This window comes from Lichenostomus cassidix, chromosome 18, assembly GCF_008360975.1.
Source record: "Lichenostomus cassidix isolate B80296 chromosome 18, HeHo_3.0, whole genome shotgun sequence".
Taxonomy (NCBI): domain Eukaryota; kingdom Metazoa; phylum Chordata; class Aves; order Passeriformes; family Meliphagidae; genus Lichenostomus; species Lichenostomus cassidix.
The window spans coordinates 7,189,999-7,210,127 of NC_139498.1; the positions used below are offsets into that span (position 1 = coordinate 7,189,999).

The window sequence follows — 20,129 nt, forward strand, 5'->3', positions numbered from 1 at the left end:
CGGAGACCTGGCAGATCTCCATGATTTTGGGGTGGCCCTGCACCATGGCACTAGCTCTGCCCAGTGGCACTGAGCAGGCTGGGGCTACTCTGGCACAGCCTGGCAGTGCTACTTTCACCCTGGGACACTCACCCAGCTGGGAGCTTGCCCAGTCCTGAATCCTGCCTCTTGCCTAGGGTGCTCCAGCTGTAGCTGCTCTCCACAGGCTTCATTCCATTAGTTTGTGCCAGGCTGGAAGTTGGCTGGAAAATGCCATCTCCCACCTCGCTCAACTCCTGTGGCCACTCCAGACCTGATGCCACAAGATCAGGTGGCTCTAGTGAGGCACAGCTGGACTTGTGCTCCAGGGGATGTGTGCTGCTGTGCCACACCTCAGCCAGCCCACAGTGGGGTGGGATGCCTTGGGACAGGGGGGACAGGAGCAAAGGGAGGAGGGGAGGGGGACTATCAAGTCAGAGTTGCTTTCCTGGGATCAGATAGGATGTGGCTTTGAGCTTGCTGGGAAACTCCAGATCACAGCACAGGCCCTTCTCCAGCCAAGATTATCCCTGATAACATCAAATTTTGCCAGCTGTGTTGAGGAAAAAGCCTGGAGGGAACATGCTCTGCTGGTGGAGAAAGCCTCCTGGGAAGTTTCCTTCCTTTGACTCTGGGAAGCCTCGGGGAGAAGTGTGGGCTGGGGGCTGCCAGCCCCTCCCCAAAGCCTCCTCACCCACTGGGGAATCCTTGCTCAGTGGGACTCTGCCCCTTCCTGCTTCCCAGAGGAGAGGGAAACAAAAGAGGAGGAGGGGGAAGGGAAAGGTCTGAGAGAAACTTCTTCCAACTTCTCTGGAAGAGAAAAGCCCTATTCAGGCAGGAAGAATACCCGGTGGAGCTGGTCACTAGGCAACCCTCAGCAATGTGGTGTGGCCTGAGGGACAGGAAAGGAACAAAACTGCCTCACTGCCCACCCACAGCCCATCAGGGAGAGCCTGCAGGGTCTGGGGACAGGGGACATCAGCCGTGCACAGCCACCACGAGGGGCTGAGACACCCAGCAGGTCCAGAGCTCCTGCGTGCAGGAGTTTCTCCAGAGGGTGACCAGCCTCCATCAGGCTTCCCTGTTTGCTGCTCAGGAAGGATTTCTGGTCTGCTCCAAAGCCTGTGGCTCTGTATGGACCTGATGTTCCCACAGGGCTACATCATTCCCAACAGCGACACAGTGCATTTTGGACAACTCCCTGCTCCCTTGGACACTGCAGGCTTGTGTGGGCAGAGCAGCCAGGCACAGGCTACATCCTCTCCAGAGAAGATGAATTCTGCATTTAGATTCTCAGTGTGGGGGGTTGTCCTTCACAAACAAGCTCAGTGAGACATGAGAAACTGCCTGGCCTCTCTGCAGCACAAGGCAAAAGGGACAAAGGAAATCAAGCCTGACAAACCCTGCTGACAGTCCCAGCTGAAATGCCTTCCTTGGAGCCCAGAGAGTCCCTGGAGACGCTGCTGCCCCCAACAAAAATACTGCAGAAATGCAAAAACACTCACAACCAAAGCAGGTCCAGTGAGTGTGCAGCTGGTTAACCCCAGGGAGATGCACTGCACCTGCTGGGAGGTACACTGGAGGTGGCTTTTTGCCTGCATGGTGCCCTGGGGGAAACATCCAGCCCTTCATGCATTTGCCTTGAACATCTGATATACCTGGAGAGCAGTTGCTGGGACAAGGACAAACTCACCAGGTGTTCACTCACTTGCTCAGGGAGGTGTTTGGCCAGCGCTGATCCCTGTCCTGTAGCAGCAAGGTGAACAGCTGGGGGATGCTCAGTGGTGTCCACACAAGTTGCAGAGTTTCCCCAGGTGGAGGTAGTGTCATTATCCTTCAGTCCTGCCCTTTCCTGGCTTTGTCACCTAATGTATCTCAGCTTTTAAAGCATCAGCTCTGGGCGCACTGAATAACCACAACCCACAGGGCTGCAATGAAAGAGCAGCTTGGCCAAAGTAGTGCCATTTATTTTGCTTTCCAGGAGGCCAGCACACCCAGGTTTGCTGGCTGCAGCTGGGCCCCTCTCAGCACCATGGGGGACAGGCACTTCAGCCAGCAGCAAGGACACATAGCAGCCATTCCTGCACCTGGAGAGCTCCCACCTCCTCTGGCAAGAGGACAAACACAGTGCTCTGGGCACAGCTGGGATCCAAGCATGACAAAGTCCAGCCATGCAGGGACTTGGCACATCAGGTCCATGCCACAAAATTCACATTTTGTGCAGCCAGGGGAGCCCTGGAGCAAGAGACACCAGGTACAGCAGGTCTGTCTCTGCATGGAGAGCAGTTTACCTGCCCTTGAGTTGATGGCAATGCTCCTTTGGAAGTGTCACAACAAGGCCACACTGGGGAGCAGAAGAGCAGCTCATTCTCTCTCATCTTAGTCACCTGGAAGTGTCCAGTCCATCCTTTTTATCTGCAGGGAGCAGAGAGACAGCAGAGTTCCCAGAAATTAAGTCAACCTGAGAGAGAATCCATGTGTCCACCTCCATCCATTCCAGCTCCTCAGGGAAGTTGTTTAGACAATATCAAATATTGTTTAAACAATAGTTGTTTAGCAATACCCCAAATGGGTATTGCTAATGGAGAGGATCCACCTAGAAGTATCCCCAGCCTGAGGAACACCTCCTTGCAAAGAGAGAGAACCTTGATTAAATAAAGGACACTGGACTGTATCCATCCTGGATTCTGCTCTCCTAATCCCCACACCTACAACAACCAGCAAGAGTCCTGCAGCACAGCCAGACAGGACTTTGTTGGCACACTGCATTTTCTTGTTGATCTTTGGGTCTGCAGCATTCACCCATTTGTTGAGGTGCTGTGAAATAACAGAGGTGCTGAAGGAGGGAAATGTCTTTGTGGAGATGAAATGTGCCTGGCAGTCCAGAGCTAACCTTGGCTCTGGTGGTCCTCTTCTCTTTCCAGTGAGGTGCTGTTGAGATTTCCCAAGCAATGGCTCACACCGTCAGGATCTCTGGTAAAGCTTCATGATATTCTCATCATGAAGCCTTTTCCACACCTGCTTCTCCAGGAGGAAGTCGTGGTTAACGTAGAAAACCAGACGTTTGCGGTCCTTGTCGTAGTAGTGATCCGAGTACTTCTCGTGCCCCTCTGTGATGTAGCCATAGGCATTGACCTGGGAAAGATGCAGAGCTCAGTGGGCAGGGCTACCAGGGATGGAGGGAACAGGTGAAACAGCTCCCAAACAGGGAGTGAGCACACGACAGAGATGCCACTGGGGGCTCCTCTGGTGACCCTGCATGAATGTCCAGAAGGACCAGACTGGGAGCACTGGCTGTGGAGATCCTGCTGTCCCCTCATTGCCCCCGCAGGAGATCATATGCTCCAGGTCACAGCAGGCTTCACCACCTCTATGGGAGCTATTTTGGGGTTGCTTCTCATCTTCAATCTGCTCACAGCTGACATGAGCCCATATACTCTCCAGGCTGATAGTAGCCACCCCTGCTCTCCTCTGTCCCCTATTCCCACTTCCAGCCAGTTCTGGGTGCAAGAATCACCTTGCCCTTACCTGGTCACAGAGATGGAGGGCAGTCAGCAGCAGGAAGGCCCCTGTTGTGGGTCTGTACAGCCTCCAGTAGCGCTTTTCCAGGCTTTTAGATTTTAAAAACCTGCAGCAGGAGAGAAGAAAGCACTGAGCAGTTGCTGGGTGTGGTGTTTCAAGCAAGACACACCTTGTCCCCCTGTGGCCCATGTGGCATCTTCCCTCCTTGCAGCACCTTGGGACCACATGAGGCATTTCAGAGAAGCCACAAGTAGCCCAGAACTCTCCATCACCTGCACTGCAACCTCAGCCCAGCTCTGCCTCAGCTTTGTGGAAATGGTAGGCCTTGAGGCAGTGGGGATAAAGAGGGGATAGATTAAAGTATCTTGTAGGTTAAAGCTCACTACTCTTAAATCTGTGCTCTGTCCTTTGCCTTGGGGTGCAGAAATGGCTTTGAAGCTCCCTGGTATATCCTGCTCCCCATCCACATCCAGGAGTGAAACAAGACATAGGGAAGGTGCAGAGGAGCATCACAAAACCTGCCAGGAGCTGTTAGGAAAGTAGGAGTAAACACTGGGAAAAAATAGCATGGAGTCCTCTTGGCCTTGGAAAGGACCCAAGTCAGAGGGGGGACGGCAGAGCAGGCAGGGAGTGCTGGCCATCTGGCTTTTAGGGAAGGCAGCAGCTCTCAAGGAGACTGAAGGGTAAAGGCAGCCAAAGCAGGACACAACAGGAGCTCCTGTTCCTACATCTCTTGGTCACGTGTGGCCCACACTGGGCAGATCTCACAGTGACAGTGGCCAGCAGGCTTGTGGAAAGGGCTGGAGAGCCACAGAAGAGCAGCAGCTGGGCCAGGCAAAGGGGATGCTGAAGAAGGGCCTATTGTGCTTGAGGGCACAGCCAGCTTCCTGAGTCTAGAAGGAATCTCTGGAGAGATCTGTTACAGAGCCTTCCTCCAAGGTGTTTAGCAATGGGCAACATGAAAGGCAGGTCCTAAACTAGAGATCACCTATTCTGGCACTTTAGCAACACACTTCCTACACCTGAAGTTGCAATTGGCCCTGGACCTCCTGTGGATGCAGAAAGCCAAACTGTCTGATGGCTGCTGCTTCTCCAGCTCACAGATTCTGGATGTTTACCCACTGCTACCATCCCACTGCAGCACCACAGAGTTCCAGCTGAGCTCACACTGCTGAAGCTTATCCCCAGGCTGCTGGTGGCTGAACTGTGGTTACAAAGGAAGGGGCTGGGAGGAGAGGCCAGAGACAGATAGGGATAGTGCTGGCCAGGAAAAATAAGCCCATTAGGGCACACAGCTCACCTGTTTTTCATATATCTGATGAAATCAGGGTGAACCACCAGGTATTTGTCCATTGTGAAATCTTTATCGAATTTTTGCCGGGGCTTCTGCCTAAGGGAACAGGGAGACTCAGGACAAATTCCCACACCTCATCCCAGCTGGAAAGGATCAGTCCTGATGCACTTGGTGGTAAGAGAAGAACCACAAACACTGTGAAGATATTCTGCAACACTTCTCAGATTATGACAAAGCCTCCATAGCCTGTGTGCATTGCAGAGGAAGAGATCAGGGAGGAGAGGCAACAACAGGAGACAGGAATATAAAAAGCATGTGTTTGTATAGGCAAAAATTGGTAAGACCAGTCCTTCATCCATGAGCAGGCTGCATCAGACCAGCCAGCAGCATGTGTTCACCCCCAAAAGCCACAAAGCTTTCTCCAAACTCTGGCCACACATCACTGAAATCAGCTACCTCTGGGAAGGAGCTGTATTGGCCATAGCAGAGCTCAGAGCTGAGGAGCAAATGAGATACTTCTCCAAGCAAGTGTGCCAGGAGAGGGAGGCTTTACCCAGCCTGGGCCTCTGCAGGGCTGAGCATTGTGGAGAGGGAAAAGGCACAACAAAGAGATCCTCACTGGAGGGGTGGAGGGGGCTATAGCTTGTTTTACCCGCTGAGGTTCGAGAATCCTTTCCTGATGTCCTTGTTGAACAGAAGAGCCTTTAGCCACTCATAGTCTCTTGCTCCCTCCAGGAAGTGAATGTACCTGACATGCTGAGGAAACAAGTGAGCATTAGTGAACAGCACTTCAAAACAAAATGCAAGCAGACATCTCTGCTCACTGAGTTTCTTGGACACACATCATCGGTCTGCAGCTCTCAACTAGCCCACAGTGGCAGAATGGAGATCACATCTGATGTGCAGCTCCTTCTACAGGCCAAAAAGCTGGGGTGAGGCTGACACAACCTGCCACTGCAAACACTCCCTCTGAGCCAAGGCAGTGCACGTTCCCTCACTGAGGGTAATGCTAAAGGGCTGGCTTGGCCCCTTTGCTCCTCACGGCAAGAGCAGAACTGAAGGCCACAGACAAAGAGCATCCTGTCAAAGCTGTGCATGCACACAGCAGGGACCTCACTTACTTTTTCCTGTGGGATGCTGCTGAACCCTCTGTGTCCCAAGAGCTGAAGAGAGGAAACCAGGGAGTAGGCTGTGAATCCATAAAAGGAGGTTTTTGTTCCCACATCTTTTTCGTAACCCTTGATAACAGCCCCGCTCACCCTGACCAAGGAAATCAAACAGAGGAGCAGAGTTAGGTGACCACTGAAACCCCTCACATCCATGTTCCCAACAGCAAAAGAGGAAGGGAGGACTAGGCCCATTCTGATTGGCATCTTGATCTGCAGGAGAGCCCCTGCTGTGGAGATGGCTCTTTACGGCTCATTTGTGAACATAGGCGTTGGATGTCTAGTAGCTTTCCAATTACTTTTGGACTTTTTAATCTCCTGCCATCAGTCATTTTGGCACTTGGGAATGAGTGGAATACTTGAAGAGATGAAGTGATGCAGCCACAATAAGCTAGCTGTGCATGTCCTGAGAAGGAAGCCTGCCTTACCTGAAGACATAGTCATGAGAGTCAATCTCCTGGCCCATCCCAGAGTTATTCAATATTCCTCCATTCCCCACGACAGCACAGCTGATGCATGTGGGCACACTGCTGTCATGGTTGGCCAGGAGCAGCTGCTGGTGGGGATTTGGGGGCAGCAGGGATATGACCTCCTTCACCACTGTGAAGCAAACACAGTGGAGAGTTATCAAAAGCCTTTGGGATGGACACAGCGAAACCACCAAAGCTTCCACCATGAGATCCACCTAGACTGACGCCTTTGATGGGGAGATGCTGCAAACCTCCAGCTATTCAGCATCAGGTTCCTGTTGGGAGTCTGAAGGTCCCATCCTGACAGGCCCTGAGGGACTCACATGAGTAGTTCAGGTCCATGAAGCCATAGGGGGGTGCAAAATGCTCCAGGCGGTGCCATTCACTGTCACTGAAGTGTCTCTTGTCTATGAAGAGTGTGATGTTGGGCAGGAAAAGATCCCGCAGCCAGTCAGACTGGGCAGCTCTGGCCCTCACTGATTCAGGGCAGGTCTTGAAAAACAAAAAGGAAATAATAATGGCTGATGAGCAGAGAGGTGATAAACCTGAGTGCCTTGTGTGCCTGTGTGTGACAGGACCAGAAAGAAACACAAAAACTCTCAGTGGTACCTCATCCATTCCCCTCAGCATCCCCATCACCAGGAACATGAAGCACAGTTCCTGCACAACATCCATAAACAGCTGGCAAAAAGTCACCTACAAGGGAGCCAGGATGACTCCAAGTCTCTGAGACTTTCTTCTTCAAAACAACAGGCCTGTGATGCTTAAATATTTTACTGGCTTTGGGCCTCCTCGGTTGATGCAAATTAGCATCTCTAATAGGTCTAACCTAAGTGTACCAAATAAGGCTATAAGCATTAAGAATATGCTATAATAATATATCTATGCTATAATAAGCAGTCCCTGCTAGCAACATACCCCACAGGGTCCTAAAAGTGCACCTGAGGAAACACTGAGGCACATATGAAATCAGATCACCGTTGCCACTCCCTTTAAGGGTAAGAAAAAATGTGCAACAACTTGTTCAATGTCATAAATCAATCAGTGAAACATGCAGCTGAGAAGGGAATCCAAGCCAGCTCATCCTACAAGAGGGGTCTCACTGCAGCTGGCAAGATGAGGCTGTGTGTGCAGAAGGAAAGCAAACAGCTCCACTACACTGACTTTTCTGCTGAGGCAATTTGGATTCTGCTTTCTTAGACACCTTCCCCAAACACCTACTGAAAGACAAAATAGGAAACCAAGTGGACCCAGCTCAAATCCCCAGTAATGGCTGCATTTCCAAAACCTTTCTGAGTGCTCCATGGCTGAGCTGGGCTCTCTGCAATGGATGAGGATGACAACCCTGTCACAGCCTGAGGACAGAGCCTTCATTCTGGCTGTCACCACAGGAGAGCACTGGGAACATCATTGAGAAGGGTTTCATGGTGGCATCATTTCATTCACAGCACATTTCATGTCCAGAAATAAGGACATTTCCCTCCCTGCTCAAGCAGGTACTGTCCAAGGCTTGGTACTTTTTGTGCCTCCACAGGTAAATTGGATCAATATCAGAGGACCTAGGGAAAACTGATTATGGAGGAAATTAAGGAGGGGGGAGTGCTTCTAGTCACTCCCTCTCTCTGCAGAATTACAGATCAGATTTGGGAGTGAAACACAACATGTGAGAAGGTGACCCACCTGTTTCAAGTCTTCCAGCAACAGGGGTGCCAGGGAAAATGGCTCTGGGTTAGCTTTACAAAAAGTTACCAGCAAAGGATGGGGGACAGAGACAGTATGGGACACCACAACCTGTCCCATCTGCTTGCTGAGAACTTTGCTGTAGTTTACTACTTTCCTGAAGGCCCTGTTCCTGGACACTAGTAATTATGAGACATTCAAATTTACTTAACCTGAGTCTTCATATGAATGCAGATGTTGTAGATAGAGCTCTTCCTGTCTGGGTCCCACCAGCATCTGCATATACCAACGAGTGACCTACCAGCTCTGAAATCATCTCGACTGCAAAGGGCACACATGCCCAGGGGCCAGCATACAAGGAGGTCAATGGGGAGGCACCATTCTTGATGACCATCCACACCTACCGAGGGTGGGGAGGAGTTATCCAGCAGGTATTCATCCTCAAAATCCCAGTGTGGCTCAGATGTGAAGTTAGCAGCGCTCAGTTTCATCTTTTGTGCCACTGCAGTAGCCTGAGGGACAGGTCTTACTGTTTTCCTTGAAGCAGGAGGCTCTGTGGGTTTTGTTTGGTCTTTGGCTGTGCTGCTCTCATGCACTCCCTTCACCCCAGAGGATGGTTTCACTGTTGCCTTGTCCTTGCCTCCTTCCTCCCTGGGAAGTGGTTTCACTGTTGTTTTTTCCTTGGCTTCTTCCCCCCGTGGAGTTGGTCTCACTGTTGTTTTCCCCTGGTTTCCCTGAACCATAGGGGTGGTTTTCACTGTTGTCTTTTTGATTCCCTCCAGCTCGGGTGGTGGTATCACAGCCATGTTCTCCTTGGCTTCCTTTACCCTGGTAACTGGTTTCATTGTTTCCTTCTGCTCCTCCTTTCCTTTCAATCTTGCTATCTTCTCCACCGCACCTTGTTTGAGTTTTGTGATGTGTCCTCCCAAAGTCACCCTTAAAAATCTCCTGAAGTTCCCTTTATCAGAACAGTTTAAACCCTGTTGCTCTTGAGTGTCCACTTGTTGTGTCTCTGGGGCATGTTGGAAAATGTTCAATTTCCTGAATGCAATCAAAGAAAAAACAGACACATTACACACACTTTCCACTCAGCACTGAACACCCTCCAGCCCATTTCCAGTGCTCTTGACTCTGAGCCTCTCTCTGTGCTTTAGAGCAATTTCATTTAGAACGTTGCCAAAGTGTTATTCAACTTCCTACACCATTCTAGCCTGAATACTGCTTATCTCCCCACTAAGCAAATCCCAGAGGCACACACTCCTCTCCTCAGCACTTGGCACATGAAACATTCACACTGGCAGGAACAGCCAACCAGTAGAGCCCAGCTTTGCCATGCACTGGGCAGGCCCCCTGGCAATGTCCCCAGAGCACTGCAGGGTTGGTTTGGAGATCCTGGGCTCAGGACGTGGCACACGCCATGGAGGCACCATCTGCCTCTCTCCTCTGCCAGCAGAGCCCTGTGCTTCAGCAACAGAGCAGGAAGATCTTCCAGAATTCAGCAAGGGAAGTCTAAGAAGAAGGGAAACTTTACCCTACATCACCTCTTGAGCTTTTGGGGCCACAGGGCACATTTTCCTCTCCTCCTCCCCCTTAGTCAGGTAATGCAAGGGCATCACACAGCACTCACCAGGCCCTCCAGTTTGAAGGCAAATACTTTGAAGCTATTAAAATGCAAAACCTCTACATTTTTAGCACTTGCCTCTGATGTTGCAGCTGCCCTGTTGCCTGATTCAGAGGCACAGGCAGGTACAAGGTTATCACAGGAGGACACATCTGCCAACAGCAGAAGAGCCACCTGCAACAAGACTGGGCTGAAACCCAGCAGAAAAAAATCAAAGCCGAAATGGTGAGTTTTTGTCCTAAACATTCTCTCTTCTCTGCACATGGCTGGAGGGTGGAACAGGAAAAAGGAAGGTGAACAATTTCTGCAGCTGAGCTTTTATGTACAGCAAACCTTTTCAGGATAAACCAGCATGGCTGTGGCAGTCTGATTCCACACTCCTGTTCAGCCTTTGCATGACGCACACGTTTCGGAATGCTGTGGATTGCTTCCGAAGTGATAAATGGGAAAAAAACACTTCTGCAGATAACAGGCTGCAGATAGCAGCTCAGTTGCTGCTGAAATTTGATGAATGTCATACCACTCTGAAAGTGTTCAGGAAATTACCAACTAGGGAGGCTTTTAAAAATCATTTCGTATCAGATAAATACATGAACCTTTGCAAAGCTGAAAAAGAGAGGCTGTAGCAAATGGCCTATCAGCTCTCCCTCTCTCATAATCATTAGCCAGTTTCAACCAAGTGTGCAGCATGTGCTTTCTATCATAGTGCTTCATATATAAACTTGTGTTACTGTTTACTGCCCAATAGGAGGAAAGATTTTATATGGACACCCTAAATAAAGAGAAATTTGCTAAGGCAGCTCAGGCAGATCTGACATCTCTTGGTGAATTTCTGTTGTATTTTTAAAATTATGTTTAAAACTTTGAAAGTAAAGGGCAGAGAATAAATGAAACAGGACAGGATGAGAAACCATCCCCCCCTGTAGGCTTTCCCTGTGCCTTGTCTCAAAAAGAAGATTCCACCCCACTCTATTACACTTTAACTTCAAAATGTGTAATAATGCTGTGCCAGAGACCAAAGTGGAAAACTGAGGGCTTTTCATATCCCAAACTTGCTCCCTGCAGTCAGGCCCACATGGCCAGGCACTCTTGCCTACACAGGATCTTGCTTTCCTGACCAGCATTTTAAATCCAGACAAATGGTCAAAGCAGCTCAGTGAATTTCAGGCTCTAAAGTCCAGCTGGCAAACAACTGCAGCAGCTCAATGACATTTACTGTCATTTTCCTCCCCTTTTACAAAGCCCAAGGACAAATAGAGGAAAAAGCCATGAAAATGCTGCTTTGTGTATTCTACGTGACACACAAGGTACAGAAATAGAACTGCCACACAGACAATCACACACAGCTCTTATCTTGTTGTGTTTTACTTGAGTTTAAATACAGGCATTTCCATTCTCTGAAACTACAGCAGAAGGAAATGGCTTCAAGCAGCTGGACATGGAGAGCCACTTCTTGTCCCAGCTCTGCCACTGATGGGCTCTGGGATCAAGAACAAGTCACTTCACTTCTCTACACCTCCTCGTCCTCTCCTTTCCCTCCCTTGTGCAGATTCCAGCCTCCAAGGTGATAGCTGTCCTCAAAGTTTGGTCTCAAGCTGCCAGAGCTGAGCTGAACCTAAGTCAGCTCCAGAAGAGATGCAGATGTTCCCAGCCTCACTCCTCCTGCCTGCCCCCACAGCACCAGCCCAGCCATCCAGCTGAGAACCAAACCAACCAAGCCAAGCCAGACAAACTCACTGGGAGAGCTGGGACCAGGTGAGAGTGGTGGGGAGAGTGAAGCGTGGTGGTTCCTCTGCAGAGCATCAACACATGCACAAGCTATACCTGTGGTGGGAAAGACTCAGGTGTCTGCAGGGCTCATGCAAGGAGCAGTGCTCCCTGCCAGTAATGCTGCAATTCCCTCCACTGCAATTCCCTCCACACCCATTCCTGTAGGATTTACTTGACCATTTGTATTATATATATAATATCTACATGAAATTGGTGTCCCAGTATGCAGCATATTTGAGTTAGGAATTAGCTGCTTAACTTGCTATAAATTCAAAGGCATCCCACCAAATTCATTGTCCAGCAATGCAATCTGAATTAGGGCTAAATAAGGTCCTTCTGGGAGCCAACAGGAAAAGCAAATACTATGTAGTGCCAAAGTATGAAAACAGGTAGGATTAGTGAAGCAAAAGCTGCTTTAGACAGCTGCAAAAGGGAGCCCTGGAAAATAGTGAGACAAGAGAAGCAGGTTTTTGACAGTGCATCTTCCAACACTGTGCTCTGCTAAAGTAAAGTGGTCACCTAACTCAGATCAGAAGTGCAAGTTCCAGGGTAAAAAAGACAGAGAGACAGAGAGAGTGAGCACAAGCACCCTAACCAGACAGTGCATGCCATGAAGGAACAGGTCCCTTACCTGAAAATCCTTGTCTTCACCAAGTCAAACAAGGAGCTGGAATTGTACACGAAGAGGCAAAACTGTGTTAAAACAATGAGGCAAATCAGAGCTTTGGCAATTTTAGGGAGCCTTATCCTGGAGCACTGCATGGCGAGACACCCGTGAGTGTCAGAGGTGCTGCTGCTGCTGCCCAGGGGCACTGCCAGGCACTGCCTCACCAAGGTGTGGGGAAGGACTGGGCTGGTCTTCCCTCTGCATTTCCCTATAACAACATGCACACCGTGTCTCCCAGCATTCCCAGACACTCTGCACACAGATCCAATTTCTGGGGCAAGCCGTCACTTTCCAGTGTCCCAGTCTACCACCAGAAGCTCATTTAACAAAGAGTGGGGAAAGGAACAATTTTTACTGAAAACAATGGAAGTTTCCTGTGTTTGCCTTAATGAGTTTGGTCTGTCCTAAAAAAGGAAACTCTGTATCTCTAATCTTGTGGAAGCATCACTAGGAGCACATGGGAATTACAGAAGTCGCCGCAGTTACAATCCAAGAACCTTTGATACCACCCCCTGCCCAAAATTTGAGACATATCCATAAACATATATTCTTCATGCAGTAACTGCTTGCAGCTCCAGTCCAGAAGCAATCTTTGTCCCCCAAAAGCTGATGGCTAGATACACATCCATTTTACCTTGTGGATGCTTTGAAAGAAATCAAAGCAAAAGTTGGTGCAAATTTACTACAGAAAAGAGGAGTTTGTGTTATTAAAATTCCAAGTCAATGTGAAATCAGTCTTTGCCAGCCAGAGTACATCACCCCACTGGCAGACAGAAAGATTTGCAGAGATGGATACCACAGCCTGATTTTTATCTCTGCCAGAGATGTAGTTTTACAGCAAAAGGTGATTTTAGCTTTTTAAGTTGTTAGATACTAAACCTGACAGTTCAAGGGGAGATGGGCATATTGCTTCTTATGTATAGGCTGCTTTTGCACAGCTTTTATAAAAAAATGGAGCTCAGATATAAAAAAAGCTTTTGCTGACAGTATCTCAAATCTCAGAAGCACTCACACTGTTACTGAATACCCAGAGAACTGAAGGTGCCTGTTTTATGTCACAGGAAAACCAGTCAACAGGTTTCACAACGACAAGACTTTTTTTTGTTAATAGAGTCCCAAAGGGAAATTCTGGAGGCAGGAAACATTTTCCTTCAACCTCCTCCATGCAACATTACTGCAAAACCAAGAGCCACACGGGATAGCAAAATTCCTGCAAACAGAAAAATATGGATTTCTTGGCTTTTATGGAACTGCGCTGATGACTGTGGAGAACTCGTCTGTAGCACTCTCTGTTCAGGAAGGATTGTGCTTGGGGGGATTTCCAAATCTCTGGCAAGCACATTAGCCAAAAGCAGGCTTGCTATGTAAAACACAGCTTTTCACCTTCTTGGTGTAAGAAAAGAAAACCTAAACCCCCCTGTCAGAGTAGTGACTTTCACTTCCTCAGAGCATCATTTCATCATCATCCACCCCCACTGCTGAGATCAGTCTGTCAGAACCGAGGCACCAGGCTGGTTTGCTCAAACATGAGGTCAGATTGGGAAATGGGGATGTGTTGGAACACTCCAGGGATTACCTGGTGAAAACTGAGGCCAAGAGCAGAGCTGGTCCCTTACAAAGCTACATAAGAAGTAAGATTCTTGGTGTACACAGGGCTCCCAGCCCACAGGTAGGGAAATACAAAGCAAAGACTGCACTTAGCACACGGCTTGGCCTCTCAAGGGCCACAGCATCCTTTTGCAAATGCATGTTTCTCTGCAGTCCTACCTGCAACCCCAGGAGATGCTGCTTCTAAAATGGTGTAGAGACTCCAAGCCCAGCACTACTGGTGTGTCCAGTTACCAACATCAGTGCCCACAGTGAAGTTCTTCCATTCTTCAGTACTGTAAAAACAAGATGACATTTTTTGAAGGAAATTGCACCTGGGATCATCAAGTGAAGATGGTTATCTGTCAGCCCTTTTTGATCTCCAACAGTCCATTTAATTCCACACCCACTCAATTACATCCTTAATTACATCCTGGACATATAAAAGGCAGATTTGTCTGTTTAGTTTTTTTTCTTTTTATTCACAAACTTGATTGTCATTAGATCATACACTGTGTGTTGAGTGTGTCAGCTGGCATTTGAACTATCCCATTAACTCATCTGTGTGCACATTCTTCACGGGGCTGGGTATCAAATTTTCTTTATTTGCCTGTGCCTTGTGTGCTTTCCACTCTCCCATGTCTGTGATCTACAGAACAGAATATCCCAAGATGTGCATTAAGAACAGAACTGTTCTACAATTGATCCGGCTTTGCTGCAGGATAAACTTGTCTTTCAGTGATGGCTACAACCTACCAAAACCAGTATTTGTCTGGAAGCTAGTGGAATAAAACTGCTAAAGAAGCTGGGGGTGTTTGGACATGTTCACATTGTTATTTGATAATACAAGAACTGAGTTATAGGTGGGGGAGAAAAAGAGTGACATTGTCTGCAGCATGTAACTGCTCAGTGGTCATGCCTGGGGGCTAGCAAAGGCTTGGCTTGGCAAGCTTAGGTTCTTGTTTTCCTCTCCCTGTTCAGCAATCATCTTCAGAAGCAAATGCTTTCAGGCTGGGAATCTGTGGGGGGAAGAAATTACAAAAGCAAACTCTGCACAGCTGTTTAAAGTCTTGCTTTCTCCAAATAAAACTGATAGCCCAGAAACTGCCAAGCTTGCCATAATTCCATACTCACTGGCCATTTTCTAGCTAGTCCCTTCCCTTTTGCACCAAACCTTCTCTCAAAACCTGAATAAGCAGCCAGAGACAACAGCATTTGTTGAGGCAAAGCCCCTGGATCTTCTACAGTGGCACTTTCAAGAATACCCAGAATTCTGTCACAGAGCAAAGCCCCAGAAAACTGTGCCAGGAGTGAGGGAATAGCTTAGTGAGCCAACTGCTCTGTGCTCTCCTTGGGCTGAAATGCCCTGAGAGGAAGCACACAGTGGTTTTGATGGTGGAATGAGCAAGCAGCTGCTCAGTGTCCACACAGCAGAGCCACAGAGATTGCAAACCCTGTCATGTTTTCATCAGTGTTGATTTGTGTGTTTGGTGTCCAGCCCCACCCAGCTCATGCCCCTGAAAAGAAACTGCCATGGATCTGTGTTGTGACAGCAGATGACAGGGGGCCAACCTAGAATATTTCCCCCTCTCCCACAGGGTAATGGGACCCTGGGCAGGTTCCTCCAGGCAGTGCCCACACACCATGGAATATCCTTACCTGGAGCAGTCACTGGGAGATGGGGTGTAAGTGCTCTGAATCTGGTCCTATTACAGCCTCTGGTTGCTGGAACTTGTTTTAGTTCTTTCCACAGGCACAGTGAGGATTCAGCTATTGAGCTGTTCCTTGTGACCACAGCTCTGGGTGGTAATTAACCTCTCTGAACAGAGTGGAGCAGACCAAGTCTGCCATCACACAGCCCTTCTGCTCCTCGAGCTCTTCACATTCATCTCATCCCACTGAAATGCTCTGCTCCCAGCATTCCTTCCTCAGACACACAATACTGAGAAGACTGATGAGCCTCTTCATTTGAGAGAATTTAAAAAACCACAGAAAAATACACTCCCAGCAACAATGGCTGGAAGCGTCAGCTGGAGTTACACAGACTGGAAAGAACCAGGGATCCTTTATCCAAATGCCTCCCTCAGCAGCCTTTTGTCTGTGCCATCCCAGCAGGAAGCCTAACACATCACCCCAGAGCTGACAGACAGAGAGACAAACTGACACCACTTCAGGGCTAAGATGGGTTGTGGAGTTTTTTTCCCCCCCTTTAAAACTTGTTTTACGGAAAGGAAGAAAAAATTCTGTTCCTTGACTGGGAATCTCTCAGAGAGCTGGTCCCCCAAGGAGCAGGGCAGCACTGCAGACAGGTGAAGAGGTAATTTATTAAACTCATGGCTAGCTGGCATCCCATCAGAAAAGCAGCCTCTCCAGGTCCTGTCCCTGACAGCTGCCAGGAACAGGAGCATTCCAGGACTCTCCACTGCTCCAGAGAAAGGAACAGAATAATCACAAGGCCCAAATTCCTCTCCATACCCCTGGCAAAAAAAAATGCAGGCATATTATCTCAGCATGTCACATCTGGCAGCAAAATTCAGGCCCTGCACAGGTGTGAATTACAGAATCGCATCTCTGTGGGCATCTACTAATTTTACAGCCAGAAGTGAAATATTTCTTGGTAAAGGTCTTTCTCATACTCTTCCCACTAACTTAACATCAGAAGCCATCACTCTTGACATCTCTGGCAGGACAAATGTGCCATTTGGCATCCTTTGGGGTGAAAAATGCTGCAGGGAATGCAAGACGTAAGCCTGTTTCTTAAGTGGTATAAATCATCCTGTTCTTGTCTTACACTTGGGAAAATGTGGCCTCATAGTGCTTTCCTCTCTGTTCCTGACTGACAGAAGCATCAGAGAAAAGCAGTCACATTTTTAGCTGCAAGAGTACGACAGCCACAGGGTCCTGTGAGGAGCTGCTGGAAATCAGGTGCTTCTCTTCCCTTCTCTTCCTTTTGTGTATTGTCTTCTCTGTAACAGTTTCTTGTCGTCCTTTATTTAGATAAATACCTGGTGCTACTTATCTCCATCCCCCTCCTGTTAATTTGACAGATTTTGTTAGCCATGGAGAAAAGGGAATTTTTTTGCCATGCCAGATGCACACCACCTATCAACATACTTGGAAATTCCCAGGCAAAGTAATTGCTGGGCAGGACAGCAGCACTGTGCTATTGTAGTGGAAATGTGAGACCCTTGTGCTCAGGAAGGACCATACATTCTTGATTCCCTGGGACCTCTTTAGCATCTGTTTAATCCGGGTTTGTCTCAAAGATTCCAGGAAGGACACCTCTGTTGCAGTCTCAGCCAGAGCCAAGAGGATGAGCCAGCCTGTTTCTACTAATGATGTGCAATGAAATCCATCATCTCCTCCGTGAGTTGTACTGCCAGAAGATGTGCCATGGAGGAGTCAGGCAGGACACACACTGAGTGTGTTTGTTCCCAGCTCTGCAGCTTGCACCTCAAGCCTTGTGTCCCCACTTGCAGTTATCAAAGGAGAATGATCAGGCCTACAACAGAAACAGCCTAAGCTGTGCTGTTTATGATGTCAAATTTGCCCAGCCCTTGTATTAATCTCTGTCAACCTGCAGCTATCAACCCCTGGGTCCTGTCTATCTTTCAGTGCCTGAGGTTTCCCTCCCTCTCCCTAATCAATCTCCACCACCATATCACACTCTGCTGATCCCCTTTGCTTCACTCCACCCAGCAGCTTGCTCAATATCTGAGTGCATATTTACCCCTTGATATTGTAACCGTAAGTAAACACAAGCTCAGTTAACTAAAATAACATCTTAAATGCATAAAACAACAAAGAGCAGAAGACATATTGTTCTGTATTAAAATGGGAACTATGAAAAATTATTCTGCTGGTTATTTAACTACGTGTGCTAACATATGGTGAAGTGCTCTGAGAATCACAGAGAAATTACAAGTCCTTGGGTTTACTAACTTTGTGTAATTTACCCTGAAGCACTTGCAAGTTACCTTACTGTGGGTCCTTCAGTAGATGCTGAAAGACAGTGAGGAAGATGAGGAGCCATTCTACAGCACTACACACTTTTTCAGACAGAAGGTCTCTGAAATAAACAGAAAGGAGACAGAGCAGTAAAGGAAGTTAATCACATCAGAATTTAACTAGGATGATGCCAACAGCTCTGCTTTTGCCCAAAACTACATGGGTATCTTTTTGCTTTCAGCTTTATCTGTCAGCTTTTATTTTTTGTGGCTCCACCACAACATCCTCAGAGCCCTGCTAGCTTAAGCCACCAGGCTCCAGCAGCCCACAAGTCAAAGGTAGGTTATTTATTTTGCCACCCTCAAAATATTTCACCATTGTTCAGGAGACCAAACTATTAAAAAGACATTGGTATGTCAAGTACCCGACAAACACATTGAAATAACTGCACTGTTTCATGGATGGAAGTTCATATACAATTTGATTTGAGAATTAGCTTTATCTCACATCTACAAAATGCACATTTGTCTCTTCCTCTCTGAAGAAATAGGTGGCATCTTACTTGAGGAATTTCCCATGATTTGCTATCTAATGTAACCAGGAAAAAAATTTCCTCTCTTGTCATGTGGTTAGTCTTTGGGTTTTGTGTTATCCTGTGAAACAATTAGTTGTCTAGGGACTGCAGCTAATTGAAAGTCAGTTTTCTTAGAAGGCCACTTCCCTGAGTTTACTGTTCCCTGTAGAATGCTGTATTCAACCAGCCTTGTGCTTCTCTAAATACCACAATTTGACAAGCTCTGGCCTTACAGCTTCAAGTAAACCAGAAATTTCCATTTATCAGCGCATGCTTCATTTAAAAGGACTTGGTGCTCACCAGGGTTTCCTGCAGGCCAAACTGAGACCCATTCATGCCTTCAGACACTTGGTCACCTTCCTATTAATCTGGTTTGACCCAAAGCAGAGCCCAGGTGATCTAATTTTGTTTCAACACTGCAACTGGCAAGTGGAATTGATACCTGCAGAAGAGATGAGCAGAACTGGCAAGCACATCACCCTTACACCATCCCTTCCTACATGCACTTAAACATGCCTGTAAATAACCACACTAAGTGACTGAGGAGCACACTCTCTGTACCCCAGCCAGCTTTCTCCAAAAGTAGGTACACATGGCTAATTTTGTCCTATTTTGTGCTCACAAAGAAAGAAAAAGATCTCCTGTCTTCTGGTAGGTTTGTTCAGAGAAAGAAAGAAGGTTTGTGCAAGGGGTCTTGGATAACACCACCTGCAGATGACCCCAAGGTTGCTGGGACAGAACCCTGCCATTACCATCACCACATGCTCTCCCACCTCAGGACAACCTGGTGGATCAGTCCTGGGCTCCTAGATCTGCCCTAGGTCTGTGCTCCCACAGACATTGACACAGTCACTTTTCCTCAGCTGAATCAGCCACCATGAGTGCAGAAAGCAGGAAAAAGCCCACAGCATTTTGAGGCTCTCTGACTCATTTCTTGTTGCAAAAAGGTGAGCAGGGACATCAGCCCCCTGATCATGGGCTTGTCAGTACAAATATTACTGAAGTGTCATGCACGATGGAGATCACTCCTGGGTGCAGTATATCCGTGTACAAACAAGGATAATCCACCCTTTAGGAGGAACCCTTTGCCACAAAAGGCCATAGGAGGAGCTGGCTGGCTTGCAAAGACAGACTTTAGTCATGGAGGAACCTCAAACATTTTAAGAACAGGCTGCTCCAGTGTGACCCCAGTGTGATCCCAGTGTGACCCCACGCTGAGGGTCACAAGTCCTACCAGGAAACCTGCTCCAGCATGGGCTCCTCTCTCCACAGCTCTGCAGGTCTCTGCCAGGATCCTGCTCCAGCTCAGGCTTCCCCCAAGTTCACAACCTTCTCTCAGGCATCCACCTGCTCCAGTGTGGGTTCCTGCAGGGGCTGCAGGTGGATCTCTACACCCACATTAACCTCCATGGGCTGCAGGGCCACAGCTGTTTCACCATGCTCTGCACCACGGGCTGCAGGGGAATCTCACTCTGGTGCCTGGAGCACCTCCTGCCCCTCCTTCTCCACTGACCTTGGTGTCTGCAGAGTTGTTTCTCCCACATATTCTGATCCCTCTCTTCTCTGACTGCAATTACCTCAGTGCAATAACTTTTTATTCCTTCTTAGATATGTTATCACAGAGGTGTTACTGCCAGCACTGATTGGTTGGCACTGGACAGCAGCAGATCCATCCTGGAGCCAGCTGGTTTTGGCTCTGCTGGACATGGAGGAAACTTCTGGCAGCTTCTCACAGAAGCCACCCCTGTAGCCACAGGGGTTACACAAACCCAACAGAACCCACAAGGATCATCAAGTGCAACTCCTGACCCT

At 48.3% G+C, this 20,129-nt stretch overlaps 1 protein-coding gene across 5 annotated transcripts; it reads right to left on the bottom strand.

Moving 5' to 3' along the window:
- Positions 1-1,947: 1,947 nt before the first annotated feature.
- On the bottom strand, positions 1,948-19,769 carry ST6GALNAC1 (ST6 N-acetylgalactosaminide alpha-2,6-sialyltransferase 1). Of its 5 annotated transcripts, XM_085077869.1 has the most exons (12): positions 19,552-19,769; positions 17,773-17,864; positions 13,976-14,091; positions 12,173-12,234; positions 8,555-9,191; positions 6,794-6,962; positions 6,429-6,600; positions 5,956-6,094; positions 5,487-5,590; positions 4,841-4,930; positions 3,547-3,646; positions 2,912-3,153 (listed from the first exon to the last, which is right to left on the bottom strand). In XM_085077869.1, the coding sequence occupies exons 5-12, from the start codon at positions 8,993-8,995 to the stop codon at positions 2,983-2,985; spliced, it is 1,386 nt and encodes a 461-aa protein (XP_084933995.1). In that variant the 5' UTR covers positions 8,996-9,191; positions 12,173-12,234; positions 13,976-14,091; positions 17,773-17,864; positions 19,552-19,769; the 3' UTR covers positions 2,912-2,982. The 5 variants fall into 5 exon arrangements, 3 of the variants coding, with proteins under 3 accessions (XP_084933998.1, XP_084933995.1, XP_084933996.1); XM_085077870.1 differs by lacking the exons at positions 17,773-17,864; positions 19,552-19,769 and adding an exon at positions 15,455-16,090; XR_014855617.1 differs by lacking the exons at positions 13,976-14,091; positions 17,773-17,864; positions 19,552-19,769 and adding an exon at positions 1,948-2,433 and having other exon boundaries at positions 12,173-12,516.
- Between the last annotated feature and the right edge of the window lie 360 nt (positions 19,770-20,129).

What these genes read in the sequence shown, in the direction of transcription:
- ST6GALNAC1 (XM_085077872.1), bottom strand. Translation starts at nt 12,303, where the DNA reads ATGCAGTGCTCCAGGATAAGGCTCCCTAAAATTGCCAAAGCTCTGATT. An exon ending in ATCAGATATATGAAAAACAG is followed by an intron (nt 3,647 to 4,840) that starts GTGAGCTGTGTG and finishes CTCCTGCTGCAG; the next exon opens with GTTTTTAAAATCTAAAAGCC. An exon ending in ACTTCCTCCTGGAGAAGCAG is followed by an intron (nt 2,363 to 3,036) that starts GTGTGGAAAAGG and finishes TCTGCTCCCCAG; the next exon opens with TGTGGCCTTGTTGTGACACT.